This window comes from Haemaphysalis longicornis, unplaced genomic scaffold (genome assembly GCF_048455015.1).
Source record: "Haemaphysalis longicornis isolate Haplotype H1 unplaced genomic scaffold, Haemaphysalis longicornis Haplotype H1 scaffold_7, whole genome shotgun sequence".
Taxonomy (NCBI): Eukaryota; Metazoa; Arthropoda; class Arachnida; order Ixodida; family Ixodidae; genus Haemaphysalis; species Haemaphysalis longicornis.
In genome coordinates, this window is record NW_027526422.1 from 91,289,996 (window position 1) to 91,302,301 (window position 12,306).

The 12,306-nt window shown below is 48.2% G+C and overlaps 2 protein-coding genes across 2 annotated transcripts; one reads left to right on the forward strand and one right to left on the reverse strand.

The window, feature by feature from the left end:
- Positions 1-132: 132 nt before the first annotated feature.
- Positions 133-2,067, forward strand: LOC144146082 (cytochrome c oxidase subunit 6A2, mitochondrial-like). Its single transcript, XM_077678018.1, has 3 exons — positions 133-292; positions 509-663; positions 1,879-2,067. The coding sequence occupies exons 1-3, from the start codon at positions 202-204 to the stop codon at positions 1,957-1,959; spliced, it is 327 nt and encodes a 108-aa protein (XP_077534144.1). The 5' UTR covers positions 133-201; the 3' UTR covers positions 1,960-2,067.
- Positions 2,068-4,458: 2,391 nt separating this feature from the next.
- LOC144146083 (ketosamine-3-kinase-like) lies at positions 4,459-12,102 on the reverse strand. The gene is made up of 8 exons (XM_077678019.1): positions 11,818-12,102; positions 11,368-11,518; positions 11,210-11,293; positions 9,997-10,097; positions 9,759-9,915; positions 8,591-8,786; positions 7,364-7,538; positions 4,459-6,822 (listed from the first exon to the last, which is right to left on the reverse strand). The coding sequence occupies exons 2-8, from the start codon at positions 11,506-11,508 to the stop codon at positions 6,759-6,761; spliced, it is 918 nt and encodes a 305-aa protein (XP_077534145.1). The 5' UTR covers positions 11,509-11,518; positions 11,818-12,102; the 3' UTR covers positions 4,459-6,758.
- Between the last annotated feature and the right edge of the window lie 204 nt (positions 12,103-12,306).

Consider the following 12,306-nt stretch of genomic DNA (forward strand, 5'->3'; position numbering starts at 1 on the left):
AAGCTTAATAATGTTTTTTTTTGTGCGTAAAAATTTTCGGATACGCAAAACATAAGGTAACGTGCAGGGTAAGTTTTTGTTCACTGCGTGCGGAAAGGCCGAGGCAGGCCGAGGCTAGCCGACGCAGGCCATACCAAAGCTGCCGCAGCAGCCGTCTGTAGCCAGTCGTGCTCGCTCGATCGAAAGGGCAAGCAGGACATCATGGCGAGCCCAACCGTAACGCAGTTTTTTCGAAACTTTTCTAAATCGGCTGCTAGGCTTTCGGCACATGGCGACCATGCTTCCCACGAAGGTGCGTACAACCGCAATCCGCTTTTTGCCGCTTCTTGTTACGTTATCTTAAGCTGCGATCTCGTGGGAGGCGACCAGGCTTGACGCCGCCGTGTCCTCTGGCTAGCTAGCGGCGTGACCTGCTGCTGCCCGCGTTAATTTGCTCGAGCAAGCGCCGCTCTCGCTTTCATTTGAAGTTGCTGACCGTGTCGTTCTGCAATTTTCCTTCCGTGCACAGCCGGGGTGCTGCTGTGGAAGCGGCTGACTTACTTCGTGGCCTTCCCGGCCATCGGACTGTGCGCCCTCAACGTGTTCCTGACCGAAAAAGAGCACATGAAGCACTACCACCGGCCCGAGTACAAGCCGTACGAGTACCTCCACGTCCGCTCCAAGGTTCACCATTTCGTCTCCTGCTTTCTATTTTTTTTCCTATTCCATCCGAAACAGTCGCTCTTTTAACGGTCACGTAGCGTCCACTCGCGGCCTATCTCCGCCTATGCATTTGATTCAGTAACTCTAACGAAACTCAAACATTTGTCTGTTGCTCGTTGCGGTGAAACGGGCTGCAAGTCGCTGCTCTGGGCCCGTTCTATTTAGCCTGCAGAGTTGGCGAGTCCCGAGGTTCGGCCGAAACGGCCCGTTGTTTGCTTCTACGCCTCCCCACTGGCAGTGCGGGAAAAGTCGTGGACGCTTCCTGTGTTGGTCTGTATCAACGCTGAGCCGAGTGGTGTAGCTCAGACGCCGCAGGCTGCAGTACTGGAACAAATGGCACGAGGCTGTGCGGCCCGATCTGCACGTAGTGCAAGCCTAGTGAAAGCAAGTGCAGTTCGAACTGTTGTATCAGCGCAGGCAAAACGAACCGAGTGCTCTCTTGCGGCCTCTGTACACTAATAGGTGCGAGTATCTCGCAGTCATACACTCGCAGTGTCGTCTTGACTTTTCTTTCATTTTTCTTCATATCACGTTTGACCTTCATTGGCTTTAAATTACCTTGATTGTTTGCTATTGTGGACACAACTTCTTCTGTTACACAGGCCTTCGTTATCTGAGTGGGCGAACTTGTGCAAAGTACTGACACCTTGCCCTGTTCAACGAGTGTAGCACTGTTCCAAAACACGTCAAGCACGTAAATGTAAGGTCGGCAGAGCAGTTGGGCAGTTAGTGAACGGATTAGAACTTGACAAGAGTTTGCTTATGCTTACAGGCACGAATTTAGCACCGCTCCACGTTTGCTGCCTACAGACGGCAGCTCTGAGCATGAAGCAAGGATATATAAGCTGCAAAGTAGCCTTTTACGGCGGGTGCTATGCAGGATAATATCGCAATGGAAGTCTCTGGGGACTACAAAGCTCTGTAGCTGCGATGGTGAAGGAGACGGTAGCGGCACCTGGTGGACGAAATAATAGCGGCCACAATTAATCCCGCGGTTGCATACTGAAATACCAATCGCTGTGGCCACGCTGTTTTTTTTAGAGACGGATGCTGCTAGCTTAAACCAGGCCAAGAGCGTGTGACGTTACCCGGACGCCCTGGGAGGCGATGTTTCCCCTCCTGTCTTGCGCTCTCTTCGTAGCTCTGAGCAACTCGTTCCTTTGTCTCTCGTTTCAGAGATACCCGTGGGGTGACGGGAACCACACCCTCTTCCACAACCCCCAGAAGAACTGGGTTCCCGGCGGCTACGACAAATAAGTGTGTCGTCAGGCCTCCTCCACCTACGTCTCGAAACGCCAGGGAACGCCAGCCAGAGTTGAGAGAAGAGTTAAAATAAAATCCCAGTTCCCTGGTTTGGAGTAGCAATGGCTGCTGTCCTGTGGTGCTAATCGCTGTTGGTTGCCTGCAGTAGCTTTAATGCTACTAGAGACGTGCTGAAACAAAGTGCACGTTGATTGGCTTGCGTCGATTGGCTTATGTATTCTGTCAAAAGTTTCTAGGCCGTGCTAAGACTTCCTAGGGTGTGAAGCTGACAGCAGAGGCTGCCCATCTCAAGTGCAATACATTTCGTGGCAGCAGGCTGACAAATTTTTCTCGCTGAAATAAGATACATCAGTAACTCCCCAAGGCTAGCCTTTGCCCTTGAATTCTGGGTGGCCAAGTTGTATGTCCAGTTGCCCTACCTGCATTGTATTTTCACTCTCCATTGGTACGTGGCCTAAAAATATATCGGTGGTCCTTCGCTGTACATGGCTCTGTTGGCACCATTGTTTGGTCAGACCCTTGGCATGACATAAACAACAGGTAAGGTTGCTTTGCTTGTGTACCCTCTAGTGGTGCAGCTCTCTGGTGAAAACTTGTGCTTGAACGCAAGAAAAGTACGCCTAACGTAGAAGACTTGATGTGACCCTAGTGGAGTGTCAGTCTTGAGTAGATATCTGACCTTGCAGATCTGTCTGTCCGAACTGTTAACGCCCAAAAATACAATTCTTGGAGTGATGGAGCAGTTTCATTTCGAAATAGCCGGACACAACCATGCGGAAGGGGTTCTCTCTTAAGCCAGTAACCAGTTGAATGTGTTGGTATTGTAAACCTGCTGAAAAAATTCACCCAGTTGCGTTTGAGGCATATGTATCCTTGTATGGCCCTGCGTGTCCCATAGATCGTGCATTCCCCCAGACTCCCAACATCGGCAGCTTTTCAAAGCTATGTCTCCATACCCCTGCAAGAATTCTTCCTATACAGTTTCAGGTTCATGCACTAGCTGTCTTGCAAAATATGTACAGTCTTTGTCAAAATTTTCTATGCCATGCCTAAGATTTCTGGCCACAAAGAAATCAAAGCACAAGCTTAACATTTAACGTACTGAAATATTTTATAAGAAAGGTGTCTTCTCTTTCTTTTTGGCATGAAATGTTTCAACCCCGCTTGAAGGGTAATTTTGTACTTTGATGTTTTTGTGGCGTATGCGCTTTTGGCATTGCCTAAAAAATTCTGACAAAGACTACCTACATATACTGTAGTGATTAACATAAAGTGAAAGAGGCTCACTGTGAGGCACATTCGCCGCTGCAACAATGCGACTACTGAGCGGGTGGCGATTAAAAAGGTGTAGCACTAGTTTTGCCCTATTAGAAAGTGTGGGCAAGAAGGCTAGTACCTGGCCTAACATGGGCTTTTGTCAGTGCTGTGGAGTCCCGCAATTGGCTCAACAGAATAAAAGTTTCTCTCTCTCTCTAATGCACAAGTGAAAGACTTCGGTTAAAGTCGTGTTTTGAAAAGAAAAAAAAAAACCTTAGCAAAATGAACTGGCCAAAGAAAACTGAAGAGAGCGTATCACTGCAGTGACTCAAAAATTCCGTGTTAAATTGGGTATGGAATAACTTTGTCGTGGACTGTTGAACGTTTGTGTTCACTACAGTCAATGTGCATCACGCAGAATAGCACACAGCTTCAGCGTTTTACTGCTGCAAGGTTGAAGAGCGAGAGGTTGCACGTAGCGTCGCTAAAAGCCTTTACTTAGCGACGCTAGTTGCGCCCAGAGAAAGCAGTACTCGCCCTGTGGCGGCACTATTTGAAAAGGCCACATAGGTTGCTCCCACAAATATCGAACCAGTTCCACTCGACGTGAAAGCTGCCAAGTGTGAAGCATCGATTCACCGGAGGGGCTGTGGCGCCCTCTCTTGACTGGCTTCTGTGCCAGCCTGGCATTGATACCGCAAGTAGTCAAGAGAGGGTGCTGCAACCCCTCATAAGGAGACACTGGACTGAGTTTTCATAGGAAATTAGTGCATTCATTATTTTTTTTTTCCCTTATTTTATATTGTGTACTTATCTGCAGTCTGGCAATGGTGCAGTGGAGAGATCACCCCCAACACTTTGCATATGAGTAACGTGTTGTGCCTACATAGCACAATGGGATTGACATCAGCTTCGTAACGCGAGGGGGCTCATGTTCGATCCGGACCAGAAGTGGTGATCTTTTCAAAGCCTCTGTTTGGATGCGTGACACTGCGTAACTGCGGTGGCTAGATACTGTGACCCAGGAAAAGCAATGACGACAAGCCGGGCCCCTAAAGTGCTCCGCACTCGATACAGGGCAACTACGTGCAGCTGCGAGCCGTCTTTCGAATAGAGCAGTGTTGGTTCTACCTTACAAGTACTTATATGTGGTTGCATTGCAACATATATAAAGCACGCTGCTTATAAGCACAAGTTTGGCATTTCATAGCTCAGCACAGAACACACACTACTCGGTTTCGACAGTGATGTTCGTTTATTGCACCTCTAGGCTGCACTTTTCTGGAGCAAAAGGTCCAAGCACTCCCAGAACAAAGCATAGGCAGGTTCAACACTAATCCATCAAAACGGACTGACTCCTGCAATGTCACCCTGGAGCTTATCTGCCTTCTTCCACTCTCGCAAGAACTTCACACAGGCCTTCTCTTTACCGCACGCTACTAACTACATGCACCCTCACAGAGGTGCTACGTTCCCATCTCGTTCACCAAGCACTGCAGCACTCACAAGCTTGGCTCCTAGAAAGTCAAGGAAGCACTTTTCAAATGAGGCACACACATTTCCGGGGCTATAGGTCGACATTTTCGCTCGGGACCGAGCTATCTTCACGGAGTGTGTTGTAAATGTGAACTGCTGTCGTAAGACGTTTTGTTTTCACCCTCTAGCTGCACGGGATATTTTCACCTAATAGAACATACACCAGACACCTCGGTGAATGAAAGACGCAATCGGCCTAGTCTTTTAAAGAACGCGATCACGTGGCAGGAAAACAAAAGTGTCACATATTACAGCACAGATGTCTCGAGTATTCCACAGTCATGGTTCTGCGGTAAACAAATAACAATATCAAATTACATGACTTCAATAAACTTAGACTACAACTGTTGACAGTCTAATGGTTTCCACGGTGGCATACAGCCCAAGTACCACATGCTTGGTGCTCATTTTAAAGCCGCGGTAGAGGTGTCATTCCCGAGCACTTCTAAAGTTTAGGTTATGGGCACAACAGCTGCAGCATGCAAAGATACTGGTTCCGCGAAAAAAATTCTCAGCAGTGCATAAACTGCAAGAGCGATGCAAACCTTGCCACCTACATCGTAGTGTAGCCTGCAATGCCAATTAACTCTGTGACCCTTGAGGGATGTTCAAACAGTCTGTCGTACGTGCCAAATTGTTGGTGGTAAGCAAGTTTTGTGTGGCTTTGGACACTAAACAAAATAGTAGTACACCTATGTCGAGTTCTTCCGAGTAGTAGTACGTTGACACAAAAATTGGCAGAGCTGAGAACACAAACTCAAGCTCTCTCTCATACAGTGTACATGGGTCATATTCGGACATAGTTAAAACCAGACACCAGACGTCGCGCCAGGAAACAATGGCTGTAAACAGTTCTGATGCAATTTCCTCTTTAGATATTGACGTAACGAGTATTACGCGTCTCCTTGTAGTATTCAGAAGTGTTGTGCTTGATACAGTGACCACATCAATAAATTCTGTTCATAACTCAAGTTAGAATAATGTTATTGATTGATTGATTGTGGGGTTTAATGCGCCAAAGCAACACCTGGGCAATGAGGCGTGCCATTATGAGGAGCTCGGGATTAATTAAGATTATTTTATGAAATTATTTCTTGCAAGGGACTTGGTCACAATAAAAAGCAAACTGGCCCACCATTTCTTTTATACCATGTGGTAATAATTTCATAGATGTTGACAAAGGCCGCAGTATTTTTGTTCCTTGCAGCTAGTGGTGTTTGTTATTTCAGTGGCATAAAGGCTTGCTCTTCTAAACCACACTTCGCACCCTACAAGTTGTACACCACAATGGAAAGTTTGCAACATACAGAGTGCCTGGCAAGGCACCGAAACAAGTGCATAAAAACGAAAATCCTGCAAGAGTTGAAAAATAAAGGACAGAAGGTCAAAACAGAGTACAGTTATATCACCCCAAAGCTGCAAACCTGTTCCTGTAACTTGTGCGATACATTACAGCAAAGGTGCCGTGGCTATGTGACATATTTTGTGGGGAGATCGAAAGTAATCCAAGGGGGAATCAGGTTTAAGAGAACTCTTGGCCAAAACAGCGATGACTGGCACCTAAAAAAGCCTCATCAGCATCTGCTGCTGACCAGAGCTCTTGGAATGACTGACTTTCTTTCCGTGGGCGCATGACAGCGTGTCAAGCTTTCAACCTGTAATCGTGTATACGGTAATGCCCACTGCCACACAGAAGTCAATGAGGACGTCACGTTGTTAAGGAAAAGGACATCTTCCTTCTTAGTTCAATCCAGGCTTTCTCAGCATGTCCTTCATTTAAGCACAACTACAACACTGTTCTTCCCAGCAGCCACCAGGTTGAATTTGCCGGAAAGACAACGGTAATAATGTCCACAAACGGCGGTACGGCAGGGACCAACAACACTGCCATGCTCACTGGCAGCAACAATTAACAAGAGTACATGTGGTGCTGCTTGGTGGGTCAACAGACATCGAACAGGGCCTGGCTTTTTTTTTTTTTTTCCCCCACAGTACGCACTTCACTTGAGAAGACGTCTCATTGTGGACAGTGAAGAGCTCCGGTAGCCCCCACCAAAGTGGTTCCTGCACGACAAACGCACTAATTAGAGCAACTCCGGTAGTAGCAGAACCAAAGCTATACCGAATATCTAAAACTAATCGCAAGATTAAGGTTTAAGCGCTGACCACAATTTCACGAAAATAAGATAGGCAGGACAGAGGTTTCCGTATGTATCTTATTTTCCTGAGTTGTTGTTGGCACTTAACCTAAATCTTGCCATGAAATACCAACTAGCCCGCATCACGCTTTAATGAAGCGGAACTTTTTTCTCGGTCTGCCAGGCTAGGAACAAAGATTTGAATGAGGCACATTTTTAAATCGCCCAAGAATTACAAGTCATTCTGTGGAAGTATACTATTGTGTCGAAAAGGACGCAATTTTGTGTTACTGAGATTCTGCCACTCTTATCTAAATTTAAGACATTCCCTGCATCCACAATGTAAATTATGCAAGAGTTGCAGACAGCACTCAATCGTCACTTGCAAACGAGTTTGGTGCCTTTTTGTGAAGCACATTTGGAATGGCACTAGTGTCGCATTCTGCTTCAGGGAGAGTGAGACTTACCAGTGGTTGAGGTAGTGAAAGAGGTGGTAAAGGTCGAGCCTCTTTTCGAAGCCCGGTGACTTGGGTATGATGTTGAAGTAGGCCGAGTAGAAGTTGCCATCGAAGCCCCCAAACAACTTGGCTATGGACAGCTCAAACTCTGAGTGGCCATAGTACGACGCCGGGTCAAAGATGACTGCAAAAAGGCAATGTAGGAGGGCAGGCTGTTAGTTTACACACTTCACTTGAAGCAGTCTACACCTTTTAATAAAAGTTTTCACAGCAGCCATCCAGGTAGTGAAAAGAAACTTGTCAGCAAAAGAAAGAGCCACCATTTCCACTCAATGATGGGAGTGATGAGAGAGGTCAAACACCATTGTTCAAATATTTTCAAATTTTTTGGACTTATTGCGTCGAACATATGCAGTGAAATCTTGACCCATGGGCACTTTTGTTTTTCGTCTCCACCAAAAAGCAACCGACATTTTTGAAAAATGCGAAGAGGTTAAGAGAAAAAAATGGAGAAGAGCTTGGGTTCAGGCTAGTTGGTATTCCCTAATTTGCAGCTTCAGCACACAAAAAAAGAACATGGACAAAGAAGACAGGGCCGAGTGCTACTTCCAACTGAATTTTATTGAAAGAGGGTGAATATAAATGACTGAAAAGACAGCTGTCAAGAGATACACAAACAATTAGAATTACACAAAAGACTGGAATAAGGGACCAACTTGGTGTCGCCCCACACCATTCAGCCATCTCCACTATCTGTCGCGTGCGTTTATCCGAATCATGAATCATGAAATGCAACTAGGTGATTTTGAATGTGTCAGTGCAATATTGATAGCCCTGTCGGAAGCAGCAGCAGCGTTCCTAACAAAGAACCTGTCATGGTAGTAACTGAGACGTCTGGGGCAGCACCAAGTTGGTCCCTTATTGTAATCTTTTGTGCAATTCTAATCCTATGTGTATCTCTTGAGCTGTCTTTTCATATATATATATTTCCCCCTCGTTCAATAAAATTCAGTTGAAAGTAGCACTTGGCCCTGTGTCCTTCTTTTCATGCACTGAAGCTGCAAATTAGGGAGAACAGAGATTCATTCCTCCTCCCTTTTAGGGGTATATTAATAGGCTCCCCTTAACGCCTTTCCACATGAATAGGCCTACGCGAGAAACAAGTCTACGCATGCAGTTGGGCACGCAGGAGGACAGAGCAACAATGTGAAAAGTCTCTGCAGGAGACGCACGCACTGGGCCCGTCCTCATACTCAGCCACGTTGCCGCCCCAGAGGTCGCCGTGCAGCAAGGCGGGCGTGATCTCCAGCCCTTCGAAGAAGGACGGCACCTTGTTCACCAGCACCGACCACAGCTCGGCGGCCTCCCGGTCGTGGTACTTCTCTTGCGCCATCCGCACCTGGGGGTCGATGCGCTGCCGGCAGTAGAACTCCTGCACCCACACACGCACACACACCCCTTGTACGGGCACGATGGACAACGGCCCTGACAGCGAACCAAAGCTGTTGCAGTGAAAACTCGTTGATTCACACTCTGCCAATCTCCATTATTAAGTGCTAGCTCTTTCCTCCCCTTTCCCTTCCCCCACACAGAATAGCTGGCCAGATATACTACCATCAGGCCGACCTTTCTGTGTTTTTTCATTTCAATAAAATTCCTCTCTCTCTCTCGAACTAACCTCCACGACCCATTCATGCCTCTGTGCAGGCCTGGAAGTTAGACAAAATGATTTGCACCCCAACCATTTCCTCGGCTATTGAGTACACGGCTGTGGTCATTTTTTTACGTTCCTCGAAACACCTACGAAATTTCGTCTTAATAAAGTGGAAAAGGCACCACATTGAAGTTTAGTGCATGAAAAACTCAGTGCACTAAAGAAACACTTATTTTATTCCGCATCAGAGCAGCCGAATCTAGATAACTTTGCCACACTTGGGCCTCCTTACCCGTGCACCAAATGTTGCAAAACCCCGCACTTCGCAGACACGCATTACGACCACACTTGCTAAGTCACTCTGCCCAGTAAAAGTCCCAGACCATCTCCACTAACGTGAAATCTGGGGAGGGGCGAAACATGCAGTGTGTAAGTGTATTCTTGGTGCCTTGGCGTTTTTGCCAACGGAGATGAAACCGTTGGGGAGTAGAGGTATACAGCTTTGCTGTAAAAGTCTCTTGTCTTCGCAGCATGAAGCTCTCTAGCGTGAGGCGTAAATGAGTGTCCTGGTGTTTTTTTTTAGTGCGCGTTACATTCTAGTGCTTTACGTTCTAGCCCGAGGCATAAACGAGTTTCCCGGTGTTTTAGTACTGTGACTACATGAGATGACAATTCCAACGATGACATGAGACGCTAACAGCCCCAGCCCCTAAAAGCAGGAGAACCGGAACACCGCATGCGCGAGCTTACCACCCAGTCATTGTGCCAGCTGTTGTCCAGGGGCAGGTACCCGCAACAGGTGGTGGTCCCAAAGCCAAAACGGTCCTCGTACTCAGACTCGTTCTGCGAGCCGTGCACCGAGCCTCCCCCGCCGTCACCCCGCTTGCGAGCGTTGTGCAGGTGCAGGCTGCAAGGACATGTGACAGGCACAGCGGGAGGCGCCAATTAGTCACGTGCCATCATGCAGGCCGCAACGGGTGTCGGGCACCTTGCCAACTGCTCGCCCAGCAGCTTAGAGTGGCGGTTTAGCGGACGCATGCGCACGCTCTCCATGACCAGGGCCGCACCGCCGGAAGGGTTGTCAACAACCTGCGTGACCGTAAGCGTTGCCACTGACGATTAAAGGCCGGTTCACTCTTGCGACAAAAGCGACGTTATTTCTGTCGCTTTAGTTGCCTCGCATTGCTCAAGTCGCTCTTGTCGCAGTGACCAAAACTGGTTGAGAACAATCGACAAAAGCAACTTGAGTAATGTCACCGCGACAATGTCGGGTGACTCGAGCGACAGAAATCACGCCGCTTTTATCGCTCCAGTCGCAAGTGTAAACGGGCCTTAAGAGAGAGCGGCCTCCCCCCTTCCAAGTTTTACCGAGACATTGATGGACTGGCGCAGTAGTTAACAGATGTATAACAGGCAGACGGGCTCGGCACGTAAATCAGTGTGGAGCCGTGAGGGGCGTTTTGGCATACGTGTAAATTTAGAATAGGGGCCGGGGGAGAAGCGTAGGAGGCACTTTTCGGATCACTCATCCCGAGTGTGTTTTTGGCAGGGCTGTCTACGTGTAGAAACAAAAGATTTAACGCCTGCGGCTGTGTAATGGCATCGCCGAAAAATTAGCAAGAACAACCGTTTTACTTTAACGTGCATGACGTAAGTAAACAAACGTGTTTTGGCAACGCTGTACTTGTTTTGATGTTTGAGCGTTTGCAGATGTTAACCTAAAAAGCTGTACGGTGATTACGATCCAAGGTATATTTAAGCCAAAACATGACTCACATTGCAATGGTTAAGGCTTGCGCGAGTTAGTACATAATTACAAAGGGGAACAGTGCAACACAGTCGAAACACAAGAAGAAAGTGACAACCACGAGTACTGAAACAGTTGAAACTGCGTTTGTGGTTGTCACTTTGTGTTTCGTCCGTGTTGCGCTGTTCCCCTCTTTGTAATGACGCACATGCATCTAACTAAATGTTTAAACAAGGTCACTGCAAATAAAAAGGAAATAGCTGGGTACATGTAATGTCACCTTGGCTGCCGCCAGACTGAATATTAGAAGGAAACGAGTAGGGGAAGATTGTTTAATTCCATCTAGTGCGCATTTTACGCGTACTGTTGTGCATGCTATATATGCATATTTTGCTTGAGAAAGATGAAAAAGAAATGGCACTGCCACAGCACGCAGTGGCGTGCATACACTCACAGCGATTGGTTTGGGAACTTTGACGGTCTCGGTGTTCAGTATAGCCGTCAAGGCCGCAAACTCTCCGTCGAACATGGTCCGAGCCTGGCGTGAAAAGGCACAAACTTCAGGCATACAGGCGGCTGCCGCAGAACCATGTTTCGCTCGCAGTGACTCACCGCCGGTTTCGGGTTCCTCTTGATGAACACTTCGCCGCTATCCGTCTCGTACGCTTCGCCTTCGTTGATACATCCGCTGCCTCCGCGCCCGGTGGCGCGGAGCTTCGTCGTCTTCAGGACCTCTTTAATCCTGGCCTCCATCGCCGTCGGCCTGAAACGACACGGAGCAGACATGAAGAGAGCCGCGGCTAAATATAGCGCGAGAACAACGGGCCGAGTACCGCGTCGCCGAATCCGAAAGTGACCGTCGTAATCGCGGTGTCAACAACCGTCGGAGCGCGCGATACGGCGAACTTCTCAGCGCGGCCCGAAAAGACATAATCCAACTGTTTCCCCGATTTACACAGCTACAGAAACCCGATCGAACAACGGAATAGGCGCTTCGCGCCCAAGGCTCAAAATGACAGATGGGTATTTAAAGAATCAAGAGAGGAAACGGTCTCACGTTACCTTGGACGTCGTCGGCTGATTACGCCGCCCAACTCCTCTCAAGGCTCGTCGACGGGGACGTCGATGCGACAGGAAATCCCTTGAAAAGCCCGGCGAGGTGATTCGATTAAGGACGCAAAGGAAGGGTCAAAACAACGAAAAACGCGCTGACGACAGTCTTGCAGGCAGCCGTCGACATCCATGCGACAAGGCGACGTCCTACAAGGTACGAGATGGTACGAGTACGGTGCGCGGTTCCACAGCATGCGCTTGGCATGCGCGTTGGGTGAACGATTCGGGCATCAGCAGGTGGCGATAGCGGCGATGAAGAGCCGAGCTCCCCTCTCCAAGCGCGCGGAGCGCCAACCGCTATGCGCTAAGCTTTGCGACACAGAACAGGGAGGATTTTAGAGAAGCAAAGGTCTAGCTTTGCCTGTAGTGCCAGAAAAAGCGTAGTGGCGGCGTCGTGAACTACCCAGTACGCCCGCTTGATGGCGCTGTAAACACGGC